The 22,781-nt window shown below is 52.9% G+C and overlaps 1 protein-coding gene across 1 annotated transcript in view; it reads right to left on the reverse strand.

Moving 5' to 3' along the window:
• The window catches only part of WWC2 (WW and C2 domain containing 2), a 128,059-nt gene that overhangs the window by 59,932 nt on the left and 45,346 nt on the right, over positions 1-22,781 (reverse strand). The window contains exon 2 of the mRNA XM_008151883.3: positions 4,961-5,070. Within this exon, the coding sequence (XP_008150105.2) occupies positions 4,961-5,070 (110 nt within the window). The remainder of the gene's footprint in view (positions 1-4,960; positions 5,071-22,781) is intronic.

Raw genomic sequence — 22,781 nt, forward strand, 5'->3', positions numbered from 1 at the left:
GACACCCCAAAACCACGGAGGACAGAAAACACTCCGAGCCAGGCTCTGCAGAGCCATAACACGCCGGGGCCTGAGGAGGGAACTCGGGGCTCACAGAAGGACCGCTGGCTGGCCGGAGGCTTCCCCGCAGCCCTGGGGGGCGGTGAGGAGTGTGGCGGACTGGGCCTCAGGGGCTGGGCCTCGGGGGCGTGTGAGCCAGACACCAGGGAAGAGGCTGTGGGGGAGCAGAAAGGAGGGGAGGTGACCCAGAGGAGGGTGAGGGAGTGTCTAGGTTTGTTGCCCATTTTTACGTTGGGTTGTCTTTTTCATGTTGATTCAGGAGTCAGTCATCCGTCCCGGATCCGGGTTCTTTGTCAGATATGTGTACTGTAAATATTCAACCCGGATACTGTATTCAGTAGTACATCCTTGAGAATATGTCGCGTGAAGACTCCATTCACAAAATCAAACACACTCCCTCATGTGAAGACTCCATTCACAAAATCAAACACACTGCATCTGCATGAAGGTCCAGGCCAGGGAAAACGAAGCTGCGAGGATGGAATTTAGGACACCTGGCCGCACTGGAGGGGGGTGGGCGCTGGGAAAGGGCAGGGAAGAACGGACTGAGGTGGTGAGCACACTCGGTATCTTACCCAGAATGGCACTTGCCAAATTTCACTGAAATACACACTTAAAATCTGTGCGTTTTCTTATATGTCAGAGATCTCAATTACTAAAGAAAAGACAAAAAATTAGGGTATAAGTCTGACCTTACAAAAAAGTTATTTACTTCTGATTTTAGTAATAATATCGAAATCTTACAAACAGTATTTCATGATTACCTTCTGGTTAGTTAACCTCCCCCACCAACACCTATACCCCCTCTCCCCCTCCTCACCCACTCACAGGTGAATTCCGCCATCAAACACAGGCCTATGACAACTACCACTGCCAAGGTCAAACCTTGTACTTACAGACATTTAATGGTGTCACACAGAACTAGCGTTAAACAGCCAAACATGCTCTACTTCATTCTTTATTAAAATAAAGAGGAAATAATGCTGAAACCATACAATGTCAAGACACAACATACGTGTGGACAGCTGTTCTGAGGAGATAGCGCCGGGGCTGTCTCTGAGATTAATGAGCTCACGGAGCGGGCCTATTAGCGGGGAACACAGCCTGTGCGGAATCGGGGCCCTCAGGGCCAGCCAGCCCCTCAGGCCGCTGGGAGGCCTAACAGCGGATATTCTGATCATTAAGGTTTTAAATATTCCGAATGGTGCTTTCCGAAGCCCAATTTATACTTGAAACGCACTTTAATCTCTTCAGAAACGAACGAGAAGCTTCTCTCTCATCCGTGAGTTAAACGCTACGCTCTTTCTCCCTGCTAACCTGTGAGAGGTTACCATCACACCAGGGGCCCAAGGACAAAGCGAGAGGCAGTCCCTGGCCGCAGTTCAGGAGGGAAACATACAAACAGGTCATCTAATCCAACCTGAGGAGAGGCTTCTAAAATCGCTGAGGACCTGGTACTACAGCCACACCGGGACTGGGCACCTCAGTCGCACGGGGCGGGGACCTGCGGGGTGGAGGCCGGGTCCAGGGGCCTGGGCGGGCGGACCCCGGGGGGCGAGGCAGTGGCCAAGAGGGAGGGCCCAGGGGTGGGCAGACAGCGCTGGGGCTAAAACCAACAACGGAAAGGAAGGCCACGGAGGCCCGGGCACAGCCGAGGGGCAGGGGCAGGGCGGGCAGGGCCGCGTGGAGAGGGACAGGCCGGCCTGAGGGAGCGGGCTGCACAGAGCCTTCCGGAAGGAACCAATGCGCCTGTCCTCTGGACACGACCTCAGAGACCAGCTCGCCGGCCGCCAGCCTCAGGGAGAACTGGGAGTCATGGTCCAAGGAGACGTGGGGTGCAAGCAGCAGTCTGCTCCAGCCCGGCCCAGGCCCGGTGAGGGGGACAGGGCAGGAGACCGGGCGGGGCAGCCAGCGGGTAAAGAACGCCAACACGGCGCCATGAACTCCAAAGCGGTGAAGAGCCAGGGTGACGGGGACGGTCAGATCCAGGAGACGGGACTGCGGTGGGACCGGACCTCGGCGTCTGTGGGGCTCGGGGACCTGGGCAAGAGCAGTTTCTGCGAGAGGGTGTGGATGATGGACGAAGTGAAGTCCCCGCAGAAGGTGGCTTTCAGCAAGTCTCACGGCGAAGGGGAAAGAGGGCCCCAGTGGGCAAGGCATCTGGACTGAAAGATGGTTTTGAGTGGGAGTGAGTGGGAGGGAGGGGGGGAGGGGAAAGGGAGGGAGGGAGGGAGGGAGGAGGAAGGCATATATTGAGAGTTTTATATTGAGAGTTTCCAGTGTTCAAATACTAGAGATAGAAACATAGAAATGGTGGAGAAAATGTCAAGACCGGGAAATAACTGGTAAAGATACCAAGGGGAGAGGAGGTGGGACATACAGTTACTAAGAGGGGTCTGGGTGCGGGGGGAGAAGGACACCTCTTCTACTGACACAGAAGAGAAAGCCCCGGGGCGGGGATGCTCAGAAACCCAGGTCTGCAGCAGGTGGAGGGATAGGAGGGAATCCGTCTTCTCATTGTGGTGCCACAGAGCTTACTTCTGTTGAACCAAGACAGGTCGGTTTGTTCCTGGTTCCCCAAATTATTTAAGGGGGAAAAGCTAAATTCTTACGGATAGAAAGTACGTATAAAAGTGAGATTTAAATCGTTACACATTTCGGACATTCCACTGCCTTGTTTATTTTCAATGACAGAAAAATGAATTATCACTTAAAATGAACATAACTTTAACAAAATTAGTCCCTTCCACCATAACATTAGAGCATTTGGTTGTCAATCATTAATAAGCAAGAACATAGCACCATGAAGGGTGATTACAAATACAAAAGAAAAGCTAACTTCAAAGCCCACGATTACGAATCCTTCATGGAACCTGCAGAAGCCTCCGGAGCGAGCATCTCCGTACGAAGCGGCGCTTCTCCTGGCGGTTTGTCCTGAGCAGAGGCAGGACGCCCGCGCCCTCTGCCCGGAGCTGCTCCCCGGCAGCACCCGTTTCACCGGGAACCCCCCGCGGCCTCTCCCTGGGCCCTCGGACCGGCTGGCATAGCTCCGGGACCACAGCGCCGCCTGCGTGCCCGGGGCGGCGGACAGTCACCAGCCGCGCTTCCCCACAGCCACCTCCTCGAGGCCCGGCTGGGGGCGAGCGTTTTATTATCTGACCTGGGTTGTCTCCTTTCGGTGGGAATTGCTGGAGTGTGACCTTCACCCCAACCCCACTCTTCCTGGAGCCTCGCGTGGGCTCCCCCGGGGACCCGAAGCCTCCCACCCCGCCCAGCGCGCAGCCAGGCCTCCAGCCGCTGGAGCTCAGGCGCCGGGAGCGCGCCCGTCCATCGGCCGTCCCGGGAGAGGAAGGTCTGCCCGGAGAAGGAAAGGCCCGAGGGAGCCAGGCACGGACAGTCCCCACACGGTCTGTGCTGTGACAGACCCCGCTGTGAACACCCTCAGCTACGAAGAGGCCCCGTTCCCACGGGCTTTCTGTGCCCCCAAACGCCACGGTTTACACAGGCCGCTGCAGGGCCTCGCTGATAAACGAGCATCAGCTGAAATGATCTCCTACTGGACGGCGTTCCCAACGACCTAACACGGGCTATGTTAGGTTAGTTTAACAGCCCTAAGGGGTTTAAGATAAGAGAATACAAACGTACCAGGTATTTCTCAACATCTATACAAGTAGAATAATGATTCGTAAGTGAAATAAACAAAATAGGTATCAGTGAGTGTCATATGCATGCAACCGTCTGAACAACATTCCCAAGAGGTAAACAGCTTACTCTAAATATAAATACACACATGTAAGCAAGCACATAACGCCCTCAAGCAGGTGTTCAAAAGCGTCCATGGCCGTGCCAGGGCCGAGACGGACGTAACAGCTCTCAAAGTGAGAGGTGCCCCCTCACAACCCCCCCGCCCCCAACCACAAAGAACTCAGGAAGCAGAGGCAAGACGGGGGCAGGGCTTCCCCACAGCCACCGCCACCGCTGGGCTTCCAGGCTGGGCATGGGGTCAGGTCTCCCTCGAGCCCACCCTCACCCCCGCCACACACACCCTCAGACACACACAACCCCACACACACCCTCAGACACACACAACCCCACACACACCTTCACACACACCCCCCACACCCTCACACACACACCCCCACAACCCCTCAGACACACACCCCCACACACCCCTCAGACACACACCCACACACACACTCACACCCCCCCACACACAGACCCTCAGACACACACAACCCCACACACACCTTCACACACACACCCACACCCTCAGACACACCCTCACACACACACCCCATACACACACCCCTCAGACACACACCCCCATACACACCCCCACACACCCACCCACACACACCCCTCAGACACACCCTCACACACACCCACCCCCACACACACCCCCACACACACCCCACACACACCCTCACACACACCCTCACACCCACCCACACACCCCCCACACACATACCCCCTCACATACCCCCTCACACACACACACACACACACACACACACCCCTCACACACACACCCACACACATCCTCAGAGACACACACACACCCCCACACACACACACACCCTCAGACACACACACACACTCACACACACACACACCCACACACACACCCACACACATCCTCACACACACCCACACACACCCACACACACACCCCCACACACACACCCTCTGCTGGGCGGGCAGACAGATGACCCCTTTCTCTCTCTGCCCCAGAACCCCAACTCTACACACATGCCCCGAACTCCTAACTGGACGTCCGCTGAGGACCAGTCCTGAGAGGGGCCGCCGTGAAGAAGCCGCCCTGTGGAAGGGCCCCTCTCTGCGCGGCCCCGGAGCGGGGAGCCCTGGCCCACACCCGCGTCTCCCGCAGAGGAACACTTACTGTGGACGTGGTCGATGTAGTAGACACCGATCTGGGGGTCAAACCCCGCTTCCCAGCCCCACGGCAGCTCATCCCCAACACAGTCCGCAAACGACAAGGGCTTCGTCAGCCTGCAAGACAGCAGAACAAGGCCGTGACTCTCCCTCCGCGCACCCGAAGCCAGCCCGGCCCCGCGGCGTCCACGCGGCGTCCCCTCTCCGTCCTGCTGTTTCCGGGGTTTGCACCACCAAGTTTGAAATCTTAAAGAAAAAAGGGGAACATCCAAAAAGTAGCAGTAAGTCATAACACCCTTCGGACAGCTCACGGCTTCACACTGGGAGATGCCTGTGTACACAGACGGACAAGGCCGCAGGAGAAGCCCCCGCTCTGCAGTTCCACGGCCACCCGTCCCGTCCCGTCCCCCCACCGCGAGAAATCCGCCCGACGTGACATCCTCCTCCCAGCACCTCTACGGCAGGTGTCTGCGGGCCACACCGACCTCAGGTTAGGATGCTCTGAGGTAAGTCACGGTCCTGAACACGCGACGGTGAGGTCCACTAGGAGTTCTTGAGAGGAGACACAAATACCCTATTTTTGTAAGTATCTCGTATGTAACGGTCATTGAACAAAGATAGTTTCTTTAGCCCTGACCGGTTTGGCTCAGTGGACAGAGCGTTGGCCTGCGGACTGAAGGGTCCCGGGTTCGATTCCGGTCAAGGGCATGTACCTTGGTTGCGGGCACATCCCCAGTGGGGGGTGTGCAGGAGGCAGCTGATCGATGTTTCTCTATCATCGATGTTTCTGACTCTCTATCCCTCTCCCTTCCTCTCTGTAAAAAAATCAATAAAATGTATTTTAAAACAAAAAAGTTTCTTTAATATTTTTTATTAATTCCAGAGACACACGAAGTATTTACATCAGTGTGGTCTCCCCTTTTGAAACTGCCTCGTCCTGTCTCTTTAAGCTGCAAAACCAGCGGGACACTAGTTTCCGAAGCAGAGGGCAGGTTTCAGACTTAACTGTGGCTGATTTCCCCTCCCCCCTTCATTCTGAGACTTCCCTGGGCTGCAGAGCAGCGACCGCCACAGACCAGGGATGTCCTGTTGTGGAGTGACCAGCAGCAACGGACACAGCTTCTAATGGCACCCAGCACGGCTCCCTCTAAATCACCTGGAACCCTCTAATCCATGCAAATGAACACCAGCTCCCGCGTGGCCAGCTGAAACACGCGTCGCTTGCAGCATCACACCATCCATCAGAATAACACACTGCGCCGTCTGCCCTCAGGATGCTGGGAGAACAGTGGAAAGAGGGAACCCCTTTCTCCCAGGCCCAGCCCGCAGCAGCCTCCTCCAAGGACCCACACCCCCATGGATGGAAGGAAGGACGCGTCTGTCCTCTTGGTCTTCCCTTCACATGGAGCCCGCTCTGAGGACGCTCCAGAGCTATGACCTTCAAAGCCGGTGCAGCCATGGACTCGCTCCCGGTGAGCCCCTCCCCGACTCCTCCCTGGTCCTCAGCTTGCTTCTCTCGGTGGGGAGCGTGCCATCCTGTCCCCACACTTTCCCTGCCTCCAGCGTGAATGGGAGGAGAGGAGGGGATTGCTCTAGAACGGAGCCTAGGACATGGTAACGGCCAATGCACGTTGGAGATGGTTAATGCGAGCACGATGCGTGCACTGTCTCACGTGCGCTCCAGAGGAACCGAGTCAGTCTGTCCTCACCGCCGGCCGCATCGACACCCGGGGACTGGCTGGAAATGGCCTCCCTGGACCTGCAGGCGGCCCTTGGAACCAGAACCCCCGGGCCCAGCAGTGCGTGTTTCGTCCGGCTCTCCAGGGAAGGCTGGGGGTTGGGGAACGGCTGGCGCAGGAGTGAAGAGCTTGGAGTTTGGGCCAGAGAGACCTGCGTGGAGCCCGGCTCTGTCACTTACCTGCTGCACAGCCTAGGCCGGGTCTGTAACCTCAGACGCCCGTTTCCCAATCTATTTCCTAAAAAGGCGGGGGGGGGGGGGGGGGGAGGTTAAATGAGAACTGAACAGAAGAATGCCTGACAAGGGCTAAGCTTCAATATATACTGGGCGAGTAAAATGAACCTCAGACACGGTAAGCAACCTGCCCGGATAAGGCAATCTGCCCTATTTACTTTGTGAACCTGGAGCCCATTTGAACTCAATCTGAGTCGGAAAAAAACACCCCTGCGTTCTTAGAATTGTGCTCAAATTCCATGTTGTATGAACTGCCCAGGAAAATTGAGTTTTCTCCTGACAAAGGAATTGGATACTACAGCCAACCATCCCCTCGCCATAGGAAGCGGCCTGGCTCCGTGCCGTCTACACGGCTGGTCTCTGACCGCTCGATGAAGCCGGGCAGATGAGCCCTGAGCCGGGAGGCCTCGCATGGCATTCTGTCTGAGGATTCTCTTCCCCGACGCCCTCAGCATCGCTGTCTGAGAGGTGCGTGTGTCCTCAGAAAAGGACGAATAGGAGACCCCGGAACGGTGCCTTTAAATGGCAGGAGAGATGCTGTGCGAGCCCAGTCCTGGCGCCACATGCACGCAGAGGCCCGGATGGGACATGAGCGTGACCAACCGCCGGCATCAGACGTCACCCGCCCCGGGACACCTGCTCAGTTACAAGCCCCGGGAACACGACTCTCCTTGGAAAGAACCCAGCTCCCCCATCAATTGTGCAGCAGTAATAAGCCGTTTATTGCCTGTCGCTGTTCTAAGGTGGAATTACATCTCCCAGGTACGTGTCCCTGTGAACTCGGTTAAACACTCGGACGTTCCCATTCCTGGAAAGTCTCATGTGAAAACTTGTTCTGCAGTGTCGCTTCCAACATACAAGCTATCCTTTATTTCCTGCATCTGGGTGAACACGTATCTTTTCCCCACACTCTGTCATTCAGTAAACCCATTGAATAAAAACGGGTTCGTTTCAAAATTTTAGGGTTCAATTCTCGAGAGCTTGTTTGGAGGTTCTAGCAGGGGAGCGCGGCTACTCGTATACCCTTGACCGAAGACCGGTCCTCTCCTCTGGGGGGAAGGTCGTCCTCTTCGACGGAGCGCGCGGCTTCGGGGGGGACGCACGTGGGTCGGTGAGGGAGGAGGGGGACGCCCGCCCAGCCAGCCAGATCAGCCGAATCAACCCTGGCGATCAACGGGGTGACAGATGTCGCAGCCAGATCGCCCTCACATCCGTAGGGTTTAATTCTTATCCAAAGGACAAGGCATACACAGAAGAACATTCTCAGGGAGCAAACAAAACCCAGCACTGGGCTATGCTGCGACCCTGCTAAAGGGGACACGTAACTATCACACACGAAGGAGAAACACAAAACAAAAAGAAATCACGGATGTGTTCCAAAGCGAAAAACAGTGTGAATCCCAACAAATACAGCAAACAGAGAGCACCAGGGTGGATGAGCTTGCGTCTTCCTCTTGTTTTGCACCAAGAGGCCCTGACGTATCCCACCTCCTGGGCCGTTCAGGGAGGAAGCACGGACGGAGCCGGTTTGCGCCTTTCCCGCCATGCAGCAACATCCTGCAGAAGGCCCAGAGCTGACAAGAGCCTTCCCGCGAAATTCCAGAGACGACCATTTGCTTAACGGTGTCCTCCTGCGCACCGTGACCGACGTAAAGAAAACGGGAACTTTCTGCAGCTCTTTGGCGAAGTTTACGCATACAATTTGAACGTGGCGTGGCGTTTCCTCTCCGTCGGGCACGATCTCCTTCTTTTACACAATCCGTCCCCGAGTGTCATTGTCACGTCACGGATACCTGTCCTACGACATGAGGTGCCACACGTACACATACTTACTCGCCACGATTGCAGGAGGTGAGCACCACGCGTGGGCAGGCACACATCCCGGAAAACCGAGTGTGCGCTGACTGCACTACGTGAGAAGGCGCGTGAGGGCGAGAAGCCGTTTCCAGGTTAGTGACACTCCTGCCACGCTTCAGCCCGCCCCGGGCACGGTCCACGGTGAACGTGACAGGTCTTACCGGCTGCCTTTCCCGGGCAGCACCGGCCATTGTCCAGCCCGTCAGCTCGAGGGCTGTCCACTGTCTGATGACGACAGAATCGCCCCGTGCACTCCACGGGGAAGACGGAAGGATGGGGTTTGCAATTTGAATCGTAAAGGGAGGGGGGATAGTAGGAAGATCCCCCAGTAATGGTGTTGATTAGCTCCTCAAAACGACTTCTGTCTGTCTGTGTCTATTACTGCTCCGGCCAGAGAAACCAGCCGCACGGAGGAACAAAAAGCTGGGGGCGGGGGGCCGGGAAGAGAGGAGGGGACAGCAGGAAAACAGCCTTTAGGAGAAACGAGACAAACTGGCCTCCCACGCGTGGCTCTGTGTCTTGTGGAAACGAGCCTTCCAAAGGAGCCGGGTTAGACCTGCCCGGGGCCGCGGGCCACGGCGGCGGCTGCTCCCAAGGCGAAGGACGCGCCCCGTGAGCACAGCGGTCAGCAGCGGCGCCGGTGGCCTAACCGGGCTCCTGTCCTCAGGTTTAGTTGGTCATCGTGTCGGCCCGGGCTAGGCCCACCTGCCACCTCCCCACTGTGCGGAGAGAGCTACACGAACCCCGCTTCCTCGCGAGGGGCTCAGGTACTGGAGCGCGATGACCTGTTTCCCAGCCCGCCCTCCTGGAACCCCAGCGCCATTCCCCGCTCACCGGCTCCCGCATCCCTCCCCCCTCAAAGCCTGCAGCCTCCTGCCCTTCACCCCTCCCTCTCCAGCTCGGCAACTCCCCCCGATCCACGATCCACGCTATCAGGTATTCATCTCCTCTCACAGTTCCTTCTCCCGCCTCCCACCAGCCTGCCCACTCCTTCCTGGGATCTTCTGGCATTCATTCCCAACCGTTCCCTCCCTCCAACCTGCACCCTTAAACCGTTCCCTCCCTCCAACCTGCACCCTTAAACCGGGAGCACTTCAGGGGGCCCCACCCACATCGCCCTGATGCCAGCCAACCGAGTTCCATGATTACTGGTGAGTATTACTTCTGAGAGGCGGTGTTTGTGGGTGATTCCCTTTGGTCAGGGCACCTTGCTTATGCTGTTGCTATGGGGATACATATGTTATTTGCAAAAATGTCAATACTTACAATATTTTATGTAAAAAAGTCCATTTTTCTATCATCATACTAATGATATGAAGCACTTCCCGAGTGTTTACCACGTACCCAGAGCGTCAATACGTATGAGCGTGAGTTAAATCCTCATGAAACTGCAGGGCAGACAGAACTATCATCACCATGGGAATGGTCTGAGGAAACAAAGCGTCCTGGGAACCAAGTAAACACGTGATGCTGCAGCACACGCCTCGCACGGGAGGGCACCTGTGGGTTCCGCCAAGTTCACGATGCAGGCTACGGCGCCACTGTTACCGGTGCACGGGCGTGGCTGCTGATACCCCACTTAGATCTGACCATCACCCGTTTCCGGAAGAGGCGTCAGGAAAGGGGTCGCTTGGTAGGTTCTGGAGGGAGCAGACGGGAGGGGGCTGGCCTGAAGATGACACTGGCTGCCCCCAGAGCCGCTCTCCGAGAGCCAAGGCTGCGTGCGGCTGCCCAGGCCCACCCTCCCCACTCCCAGCAGAGGCGCTGAGGGGTGTTAATTCCGATCACAGATCCAGGACATGCAACTCTTCAATTCTTTAGTTTAGAGAGTTAGCCAAAGATCAAAAGTAGCTTTTAAAACATATTTCTCTCTTAAGTCCAGTGAAGCCTCGTTTCTCGAAGGCTGTTCACGAAGCGGTTTGTTCGAAAACTGGGTCGTTTTTCCCCATTAGAAATAATGGGAACTGAATTACTGTCCCAGACCCCCAAATGACCCCCGTTTCAACCTTTCCTATATGCAGTACACGTCTCATGTGCTGTTTAGCTGATAAACAAACACTTCTCTTATTAAATTCACAGAACCACCCGTTACTAGCCTTGCAGAAATTTTCATCGGTCACTGCCTGGTCAATGCGATCACCGGCTAACTGCGTTTCCTTTATCCAAGCAGCAACAGGGCTTCCACCTCTTCAAGCACCTGCGATGGCCGTGTTGGGAGCATTCTCACACTCTTAGCAACATTAGCACTCTCGATGGCCTCATCCCGTTCTAAAACTGTGCTAATCCTCCATGTCTCCTTCATTGGTTGCCTTTGAGATGTTTTTTTGCCATGCTGAGATGTCTTTTAAAATATATTTCAGCCCTAAACGGTTTTGCTCCATGGATAGAGCATCGGTCTGCGGACTCAAGGGTCCCAGGTTCGATTCCGGTCAAGGGCATGTACCTTGGTTGTGGGCATATCCTCAGTCGGGGGTGTGCAGGAGGCAGCTGATTGATGTTTCTCTCTCATCGATGTTTCTCTCCCTTCCCTTCCTCTCTGGAAAAAAATCAATAATATATATATATATAATTTTTTTTTTTAAGAAAAGAAACAGAAAATAACAAGCCTTGATGCGGACGGGTAACATGGGAACCTGCACATTGCTGGTGTGAACGTAAGAGGTGCACTGTCTGTAGAAGGCAGGATGGCAGCGCCTCAAAAGGCTGCACATGGATCTGCTATATGGCCCCGCCATCCCACCCCGAGGTCAGACCTAAAGGACCTGAAGACAGGTACCCAAACAACTACATATGCACACGTGTTCGTGGCAGCAGTGGCCACAGTAGCCAAAAGGTAGAAACCACTCAAATTTCTGTCATTGGATAAGTGGGTAAACAAAGTGTGGTACATACATGCAATGGAGTATTATTCCCTGCTACAATGTGGACGAACCTCCAAAACATGCTCAGTGAGAGCAGCAGACACGGAGGGTCCCACAGAGACTGAAGTATGGCTGTACATACATGGAACATCCAGGACAGATGGATCCACGAAGACAGAAGTACGTCCGTGGCTGCCAGGGGCAGAGAGGGGCACAGGGAGAGAACCGGCCCCCTGGGCGTCGGGAGTGCGGGAAGCATGCTGAACTAGCTGGAGGGAGCCGGTGGTCGCACATCACTGCGAAAAGACTGTGTCAGTTTAAACTAATTAATGTGTGGTATGTGAAGCTCACCTCAATAAACTGGTTTTTTCACCTTTATTATTGAGATTATTACAGGTCTCCCTCTTTTTTCCCCCACTGCTCCCCTCCACCAGTTCCCGCCCTGCCCCAGGCCTTCGCCACCCTCTTGTCCGTGTCCATAGGAAATGCATATATGCATATAAGATCTCTGAATAAACTGCTTTTTAATAGTAATAAGTTAGAACAATGCTAAGACTCCAAGTGAATAAAATATTTCCACAAGAGGAAGTAGAATAATAAAAACATGGGAAAGTGTTCAACTTCACTAGAATAAAACAAAACGCCAAATGAAACAATAATCAGGCTTAATTGTAAGCTTACACGACGATCAAATTTTGTTTTGTTTTAATAGTAATGAAACTTAGCTCTGGTGAGGATGTGAGTAAGCAGACACTCATTCATTGCTGGTGATTCAGTAACTCGATACGATCTTTTTAAGAAACAACTTGGCAATATTAAAAGCCATTCAAATGCTGATTACACGTAACCTAGGAATGCTATTCTCACACGGTGCTCCTGCATCCTGTCCCACCTGGCACCCTCAGGAAGACTCAGCAGCCACACACGGATGTCCCTCCCTCCAACCCCCAGCTCCTCCTGGGCCCGGCCCTGCTCTGCTCCCCGAATCCCCGCACGTGCCTGCCCTGTAAATAGTCAGCAAGTAATCCATGTCGACTGAATGCATGCACCTCGGACAGGAAGACAGCGATGAAAACAATTATATCATGGAAGGATGGTCACTTGTTTTTAATTTTCCATGTATGTGTATGTCACGGTAAGTGCATTTACTAAAAAGAACATGAGGGCTGATGTTAAGCTGGAAGTTGATAAACGTGTTTCCTGACAATGGGACCAGGTAGGAGAAAAATCTTTCAAGACTGCATCGAGATCAATGGTCCTGTGAAAGTTTAGTTTATTCTAATTTACATTTAGGCATCGTCAGTGCATAGCCAAGTAGAACACAGAATTTTGGTAACAAGGAGGTAGAAGAATTTACCTCAGGTGTTTCAGTAATTCAGAGGGTGCTGTTTTTAGGGGTTTACCCTTCAGAAGCAGGCAGCGCGCTCTGCAAACACTTTCACCCTAACCTCTCCTCTCTCCTAAGAGCCAGGAAATGTTTGCTTGTGAGATAATCTGGTTTTGGGAAATAGTTTGAGAATTTAAGTGGCTACGCCGGCCAGGAAGGTAGGAATGTTTGAGAGAGGAAGGAGGCTGAAAAGATTGTTGTCTAAACAAACCAACAACGACCCACCAGTCCTGTCTCATTCTCCCACCTACGGTTCCAACAACCCGCAGCCGCCCGGGTCTCAGCTCAGGGAGCAGCGGCTCCGGGGCCAGGTCTGGGGCCGGCCGGAGCGTCACTGAGGAGGGCGCTCCACCCTGACACCCCGCTAGGCGGAGAGGGCCTTGTTCTGCTCAGCCTCCCTCTTAACGAGGTTCATCAAAATGAGCCTACATCACTGTCATCCGCAGAAGGGTCTGGGAAGACGGAGTTTTCATGCCTATAACCTTACTCCGTAGGCACAATCCCAGTGAACACTTCCATTCCCAGCTACGTTCTCTCTTACGTAAATATATGCATATGTATACTGATTTGCACAAATAAAATAATACACATTTTGGCAAGATTAGTATTAAACTAAATAAACTATACATATACTATAGTTCTGAGTCCTGCTTTAAAAGACACAAGTATTACATTCGCATTATGAGGAATACACAAAATAAGATAAACTATTAGTAAAGTCTCTCTTTTCCCTATAGAATGGTATATATATAGTCCAATATTTTGGTATCTTTTCAGTATATAAATTCACATACTCTACAAAGCATACAAATAGGCTGATACTATGTGAATTTTACACAACTTTAATCAGTTGGCATGCAAGTTAGAACTCTTTCGAAGATCATACATCCAGTTTACCTTCATCTCCTTCTTTATACATTGCATAGATTACAGTCTACCATTCAACTAATAGACATTAGTTTCCATTTCTTTCCAGAGAAACTGATGTTTCAATTAATATGCTTATAAATATTTTTAGCTGTTTATTATTTTTAGAATGAATTTCTGGCAGTGAGTCAATGAATATATATACTTGCTATTATATATTTTCAATCCTCAACCAAGGATATGTTTTTACTGATGAGAGAGAGAGAGAGAAAAGAGAGAGAGAGAAAGGGAGGAAGGGAGGGATGGAGATGTCTACAAATACTAAGCATCAGAAGGAAGAAAAGCCATCCAGTACTAACAAGATGCCCCATTAACACCAGGAATTCACCAGACAAGCTGGCAAAGGGCGGCAATGTCACCTCAGGGCTCAGAAGCGGGGCCTCTGCCCGGCAGATGCCAACTCCCGCTACTGAAAACCCTACCGAGTGAGAGCCGGGACAGGGAGGGAGCCATCAGCTCGGCACAGGGGAGGAAAGATGCTTTCTCCTGTGCTCCCTCTGCCGGGAGCATTCTCCCTGCACCTGCTGCCTCGCCTCAGGGCTGTTCTCGAAGATTCCACGTCCTCCAAAGGGAGCCCTGTCCCCTCGGCTGTCACTGCTGAATGGCACCGGGTGGGCTCTGACTGGGAGGTATTTTCCTGCTCAAACTGGTCACTTTCTTTAGTTTACCCGTCCATGCAGCTCGCTGGGCTCCTGCTGGCTTTTCCTCTCTGTTTTCCACGGGTCAGATGGCGCTTGGCTCACAGACATTTGTTGGAGGAAACTCAGTTACAGAAGAAAAGCAAGTGGATTCTAGCCGGATGCTCTGTGGAGATCCAGGCTACTCAGAGCCAGCATCTACCTGATCACTCGGGGTGCCCGAGAGCCACGTCCGTGTAACGCGGAGAAAATACAACTCCTGACGGCTCACCCCCAGCCAGTTCCCCCAGCCCCTCCTTCCCCCGACTCCCCATCTCAGAAAATGGCACCCACCCGCCCAGATGCTCAGTCACAACGCGAGGCAGGCACCCTCGATGCTTCCCTGTCCAGCACGCCCCACGCTGGATCCACCATAAACCCTGCCGGCTGGACCCCAGCACGCAGGCTCGGCCCCCCCAGGTCCTCGGCCACCCTCAGCCACGCCACCAGCACCGCACGCCTGCACCGCAGCCTAACTCCCGACGGCTGTGCTCTACGCATCACCCTGCAAGCCACTCTCCACGCAGCAGCTGGCGATATGCTTTTTACATAAACGTTTAGTTAGAAACGACGGGGATCCGTCCTCCTTGTAGAACACGAAGAGACGGCCAACAATGCTCAGGCTCGTTCCCTCGGCCACCAGCTCCCCTGCTCCCCTCCTGGAAAGCGGAGGTCTGTGTCCGGGTCGCCGAGACCTGCAGGCTGCCCGTGACCGCAGCACGGCCGACCACGGCTACCTACGGGAATCGCGTCCATCGCCCCACCCAGCTGGCTTCTGGGATGTTACTGGCATGTCTGGTGTCTCTTGTTTATCACTGTCGTCTCTCCTCCTCACCCCGCAGCCCGTCCGCCCACCACGGGGTCCTCAGTGCCGAGAACACGCCGGTGCTCATCCGCATGTGCGACCCCCACTCTGTACCGGCGACCCCGGCGACCCGTGAGCTTTGCATGTGAAAGCACCTCATCCTGGCTGGCCCTGAGCACAGCGAACACACAAACCAGAAGAATCCGGTATTTTTTTTTAAAGCTCGAGGGCTGGAATTTCAGGAATCAAGTATCAGAAAACTAAGACAGGCCCCTGCGCAGCCCCAGGGATGGCTAACAGGCTGCGATCGATCCACTCCTGGCACCGGCTCTGCCGAGCACGCCATCGGTTCTGCCGCCTCGGAGGAAGGCCTCTCTGGCGGCATCCCCTCGCGTCCCCCGGCCCGCTCCCCTCGGGCGCAGCGCCGGGTCCTCCGAGCACTGGACATTAGACGTATGGCATGGCAGGAATGTCTGATAACTATACTAACGGCCGAGATCAGCCCTTAGTCATAAACAGAAATGCATGCCCTTCGACCTTCGACTGAAATTCAACTGGAAGCAAACAAGAGCCAAGAGCTGAAATGCCGGCTCAGGGTGCGTGGCGAGGGGTGGGCGGGGAAAGCTCTAAATATAGCTCCTCGTGGCTGAGGAGTTAAATACTGTTTATTTGTCTAAAGTGTTAATGCACCGCCATGGCAAAGCACTGCTTGGTTACCTCTGACATAGGCAGTGCCTGAGTTAGAGGAACAAGCCATTGAAAGCACTTGATAAAATAAGGACCATCCCATCTCCATCTGCCCTCACGAACATGTCCGTCCCTGGGCCTCATGTGGAGTCACTGACCCAGTTCTGTAGGGGCCGGTACAGTTCAGGATCTTGCCTTTCTAAGGCCACGCCACCGGATGAGAGGAGACACCAAGGAGGCCGGGCGACGTGGGACAACCAGGAAAGGCAGACGGGACCTGCACGCCGGCAGGAAACGGAGCTCCGTGCGCCTACCACCCGCGCAGCAGGCAGAGCGCTCACTGGTCTGGATGGGAGACGGGGGCACGAGGAGCGGGGGAAATGGGTCCCGTACTTGCTGTGTCGGAATGCCCTGAAAGGAGGTTATAATTCTGGCAGCAACGTGGTGACAGGGACATAAAATGTTAATCCCATGGGGAAAAAGGGATAATGATTAACTACGGAGAAAGCCAAAGGAAACTCGATTACAGAACATTAGACTGGTCATCCGGAAACAACATTCACACGGTCATAACAGTGTACACGTCGAGGAGCGGTCTCTCTGCCAGGTGACACAACACGCCAAGGTGACTGGGGAGGGGACGTGTGTGGACAGCGGGAAGGGCGCCAACTGGAAAACCAAGATACACAAACATGTTGTTTGAAAACACAGAGGTGACCATTCAGTAGCCGTGTGGCCGGCTCGGGGGGGAGAACCGGGTGTGGGTCAGGGGACTGCCGTTCGGCCTTGGGAAACCATTTCGTGTTTATTAATCATTTACGGAGACACCTTGGATTAAAACAAAGTTGTAAAATCTCCCACAAGCTTCCAATTTTAATTTCAAAAGTCAAAAAACTTTATCGGCTGTTGCTGCTCATTGATTCAGATGTATCCCTAAAGAGATCTCATACATTTTTAAAGTCACGTTTGCTCAAAATTCACATAAAGCACATCTTCTGTTTCTCTAAAGCACATAACCTAAACATGTGACGACATTACCGATGTAGTCTTTTAGTATAAGCTAAGTTGCAGCGAACCTTAAGTAAAGTTGAAAATATAAGTATTGTACCTATTTCTTCTAGCTTTTATTTAGAAGTCCTGTTACAGCCAATACAGAGATGCCAGGTAGTGTCTCAGTATCGTACCCTTGGCCCCGTCTCTGAGAGGCCACCGTGTGATTGGCAGGACCCAGCTTGGGAGGGACACCGCCCGGCAGGGGGCTGCGGGCCCTGTGGCTGGAGGGATGCAGAGATGAAGCCGGTTCCCCGGCTGCAGTGGGGCCGGTGGTCAGCAACTCCGCTCTCCTCAGCTCCCTCCGCTCTCCATGTTGTAAAGCAGGAAAACGAAGCCACTGGAAGGAAGTGCTCTTCTAAGATGTCATCATACAATGACCGTCTCCCTGCCCTCTTATTTCTAGCATGCGCCCAATAAACAGGACTGAAGATCATTATCCAGGAAAAGCTAGGTCCAAACACGGCTTTTCAACGTCTGAGGCTCCACCTGGCTCACCTCCGGGGTGGGGGTGCCGTCTTACCTCCCCGCTCCTGCCCTGGGCAGACCTGACCTGCCTCTGAGCTGCTTCCTTATCACCCACCACCACCCCGCCTTCCCCACAACAACACGCCAGGACCTCAGAGCTGGCAGGCTTGCCCACGGGAGCCCCTGCGAGTCAGGCACGTGCAGGTCACACTCACGGGAGGCTGGCAACGTTTTCTGTCTACACACCCTGAGCCTGTCCTCGACAGCGACGTCCCGTCTGCCACCTCGCTCTGAGGGCCAGCCCGACGTGGATCAGGGGACCCGGCATTTCCTGGAGCGGACATCCTCCTCTGGCCCAGGGCACAGCAACGGCTGCTCCCGTGTTTGCCTCTGCGGGCTGCTAAGCATCGGGAAGAACCCTCCAGCATCACTTCTGCAGCGGCTTTGAGTTCGTTTTACCCAAACAACCTACTATTCGCTAAGTAACTCGAAAACCTATTTTCCAAAGAAAACAAGATCATCCTTTTGAAGTGCACTCTTCTTCTGAAGCCCAAATTGGTGCCCACGTATTGATTTCATAGCAATTTCTCTGCCTCCCTTAACATCTACCTGATGGTTTAAAGTAAACCAGAATCAGGTTTCAAAGGTGTTCCTGGAATGAAAACATAAATCTACACGGTATGTCTGTTTGATGACGAAACAATTCCTTCTTGAGTAAATCACTGGTTTAAGAGAAGATGTAGCACTTGATTTATTTACAACAGGTCCTGAATCTCCAAAATGACTTAACTCTTTTAACACAAATTCAATGGGACATAAACAAATTGGGTTTGTATGCATACAGATATGCATCCCATTGTTTGGGTATAGCATGGTAACTCCAAAATTGTATTCCCGTAAGATTTCTCAGGGGGACATCCAAAAACATAATGATTAAAAAAAAAAAAACCAACCTCAACTTTCCCTAAAGGTATAAAAAATATACAAAACATACTTGTCAGTCTCCCTCAAACCTTCACAGCTAGTAACACATCTAATTTCAATGAGTATTCATAATTATTACATGTAATTACAATAAAATAGTTCTCACATGCCAATGATTTGTAAGCTTGTACTTATTTGATCTATTTTGTTCATTTTACTATTTCAAAGGTGTTTTAAAAATACAAATATACTGACTTAATACTTCATGCTGTAAAGAGATGAATTTCACATTTAACGATAATTTTTTTAAAACTCCTGTGTTTCTTCACATACCATAATTTAAAACCCCATTTTAATATGTGAAAATGGTATTCAATGTCCTTTTTAATTTTTATCCTTACGGATTTCTACCACAACCAGTGTTCACTCCGACACGCAATGGCATACAGGGAGGGAACGATGGGTTTAATAATCTCCTTTCTTTTTTAAAAAATATTTTTTTATTGATTTCAGAGAGGAAGGGAGAGAGAGAAACATCAATGATGAGAGAGAATCATCAATCGGCTGCCTCCTACACCCCCTTCACTGGGTATCAAGCCTGCAACCCGGACATGTGCCCTGACTGGGAATCAAACCTATGACCTCCTGGTTCATAGGTCAACGCTCAACTACTGAGCCACACCAGCCAGGCCTTTTTTTCTTTTTTAAACATATATTTTTATTGATTTCAGAGAGGGAGAGGGAAAGAAAGAGAGAAACATCAGTGATGGGAGAGAATCACTGATCGGCTGCCTCATGTCCCCACACTGGGGATCGAGCCCACGCCCCGGGCATGTGCCCTGACCGGGAATCAAACTGTGACCTCTTGGTTCATAGGTTGACACGCAACCACTGAGCCACGCCTGCCGGGCAACCATCTCCCTTCTTCATGTTTGCTCTCTCCAAAGAATTTCTAGGCACCAGAGATCTTTAAAAACAAGCTTCAGCAGCCTTGAAGTAGAGTAGACCTCTTTACTGTATCACAGCTAAGCTGAGGCACACAGACCCCGAGGGGACTGGGCCGAAGGGCACCACAGAGTCCCCCAGACACAGCTCTGTGGGGAGGTGAAGCACCCAACACGAAGAATCAGAGCGCCAGGTGCCCCGGGCTCTGCCACGGCTTACTGGGGAGCGTCAACTCGGAATGACCCCCGTGCGCGTTGGTTTCCTTCACCCAGAGAGCGACAGGGTTTGAGTCAAAGATCCAAAGTCAAGCATGCTCTGAAGCTTAATGACTGTTTAGGTTCTGCAAAACTTCACTGGAGCTGCGGTCATCCCCGCCTCCCTTTCCCACTGACCTACACAGGAATCTAAACGAGCCTTAATGGCACTCGCCCCGACCATTTTGTTGGGAACCCAAAGGAGTCCTGGGCTGTATCAGGCAGGAAACACAAGGGTCTTTTTAAACCTTTAAAAAACAGCAACTGTTCACTGACTCCCACTGCTAACGACACAGACTCCGAGGTGCCTGGTCTGCACTGGGACACTCGGCATCTGGCCTCAGCTCGCCTTCCCACCTTCTTTCTAGGGATTCCTTTTGCCGTTCCAAAAGCTCCCAACTAACCGTGCTTTCCAACTCCACCAGCGCCTTCCTCTCGCCGCCCATGTTGTTGTTCTTGACCGTCCTCTCTGTCCACAGAGGCAAGTGTCACCTAATCCTCAAAGACAGGAGGCCACGTACTTTGTCATCCAAACTGGGACAAAAATTTTTTAAATATATTTTTATTGATTTCAGAGAGGAAAGGAGAGGGAGGGAGAGATAGAAACATCAATGATGAGAGAGAATCACCGATCGGCTGCCTCCTGCACGCCCCCTACTGGGGATCAAGCCCACAACCCGAGTATGTGCCCTGACTGGAATCGAACCGTGACCTCCTGGTTCATAGGTCGATGCTCAACCACTGAGCCACGCCGGCCAGGCCAAAGTGGGACAATTTTGACAGTGAAAGGAGATATTAATTGGATGGGACAAGGGATGCTAGCTGTAAACTGGGGCTTAACACGCAGACGGGCCCCAGGAGGGCTCTACACAGAGCCCAACTCAAAAGCACAACTGCTGGATAACCTGTCCTCCCCTAAAGCTCGTCTCACTTTACATCTGCACCCCCTGAGTATGCTTCTGCTGTGCATCGGAGCTGTGCGTCCGGTAGGCTAACCAGTCTGGGTCCCGAATGATTCAGCGTTACACTTCCCACAATGCCTCGCTTGTAGTGGTAGGTTCCCAATAAACACTAGATGCAGGCATGAGCTCTAGGCCTGTCTAACTCTCATATATAAAAGTCGCTGCTTCAGATCAGGGGGTGCCTTTTTAAATCAGCACCAGCCACAGAGAAGAACCACACTCCGTGGCCACACCAAAGTCCTCGCACTCAGAGATGCTCACGAGCTGTGATGGCGCGTGTCCTGATAGGAAACGTCCCTGGTGCATCTCTCAAGTGCACATGCGATGGATCCAGCCACGTGGGGCCTTGTGCACAGCTCCACAGACTCTGCTTCCCAGCGCGAGGAGGCCCTTGAAAAGCGAGGCTCCACTTCAGGAGCGCTTCTGGTCACGGGATGGAGAGCCGAGACACTACTCCGACCCCGCGGGGGTCACTGCGTCGCACCCTACAGCATGTCCTCTCTTCCTTTCTTCAGACAGCGACTACCTCCTGGTTCTACATCCCAGCCACCTCGGGGTTCAGACCCACACTCGCTGATCTCGGTGTCCTCCAGAGTGCAGAGAACAACGCACACGGTACATACTCAACAGACACTGAATTAATATTTAAAAACCAACGAGTAGATGGCTTGAGGCTGTGCAGCAACGAGAAACAAGAACTCCACGGCCCTGCTGAAGCTTACAAAATATAAGTATTGTACCTATTTCTTCTAGCTTTTAGAAGAATAGGATTCAGACCTGCTCCGGCCACGTACTCTCACTCCTTAGTGTGCAAACAACCCGGGGAGGTCACAGGAGCCCCCACTTCCCAGAACACTGTGGTCCCCAGGAACCAAGAGCGCTGTCCAGAACGAGCTGCGACGTGATGGAGCCAGGTCTCCCATCCAGACACTGAACAGCAAGACTGCTCGATCCACACAGGGACACTGCAGGGAACTGGACAGGCGTGGCATGTCCATCGGAGAAAGTATCGACACGCCGCGCGTTACTCTCGTCCCCTAAGTCCACAGGCCACCACAGACAGCTGCCCCACGTGTCCTCTTAGTTTTCTGAAAACGAGACGGAAAAAGCTTTTGTTGGCTGCTTCTTCCAGCCACTGGTACAGGCAGACCTGGCTAGGTCAAAGCAGGGAGACACAGCAGAAACATAACTGAGCGGAAAAAAGAGTTTCACACACGACGAGACGAGAAGTGGAAAGCCCAGGCTGTAATCCCAGCCTCGCACTTCGTTCCCCCACACACATGGCACTATTGCTGCGTGAATGTACCGAGTTTATTTTGGGGTCAAAATAAATGAAGCCCTTTAGGATCCGGAAGGTCCACCCGGAGATGGACTCCTTTACTAAAACAGAAAGTCTTATGAATTAAACAAAGAGCACTTTAAAAAAAAAAAATCAAACACTTATATTTGTCCAAGTGCATGTCATTCTGCCACGTGCTCAAACGCCACACACAGGGATTGGCTGAGAAATGGAAACGCACGCTCGGTGCCAGCTTTCAAGGCTCCTTCGTTACCTACACAGGCCTGCATTCTTCCTTTGTAACGGCCATCGCATGGACGCCTCGGCGGCTTCCTGCCCACCGGCTGCGCGTCTGCAGGCATGAGAAGCATGCAGCATTTATATAACAGGAAATGTCTAAAAGCATTCTGCTGCGATTTCCTTCCCCCACACCCCCTTCCACGCCCGTTCCTTAAAGAGCCTTCAAAAGGCCTGCTGTGTTCTTGCAAACTTAAGCTCGAGTCACACACAGAAAGAGCGTACCCGTCCTCAGTGTGTGTGGACCCACCTGGCCACCGAGGCCGCACCGAGCCCGGCCCAGCGGCTCCTCTCCCGGCCCCTGACCCTGACCGCCCGGCTGTGTCAATGCCACGTCGGTCAGACGTGCTTTTCTGCTGTTATCGGGGTGGAATGTGGGAGGAAAAGAAGCAGGCTGACCAACCCGGCTCCCCGTTCTCCGCATACCAAGCCCTGGTCAAGAGGCCCTGGCAGCGCGGGGCATGAATGTGGTTCTG

This window comes from Eptesicus fuscus, chromosome 8 (genome assembly GCF_027574615.1).
Source record: "Eptesicus fuscus isolate TK198812 chromosome 8, DD_ASM_mEF_20220401, whole genome shotgun sequence".
Lineage (NCBI taxonomy): Eukaryota > Metazoa > Chordata > Mammalia > Chiroptera > Vespertilionidae > Eptesicus > Eptesicus fuscus.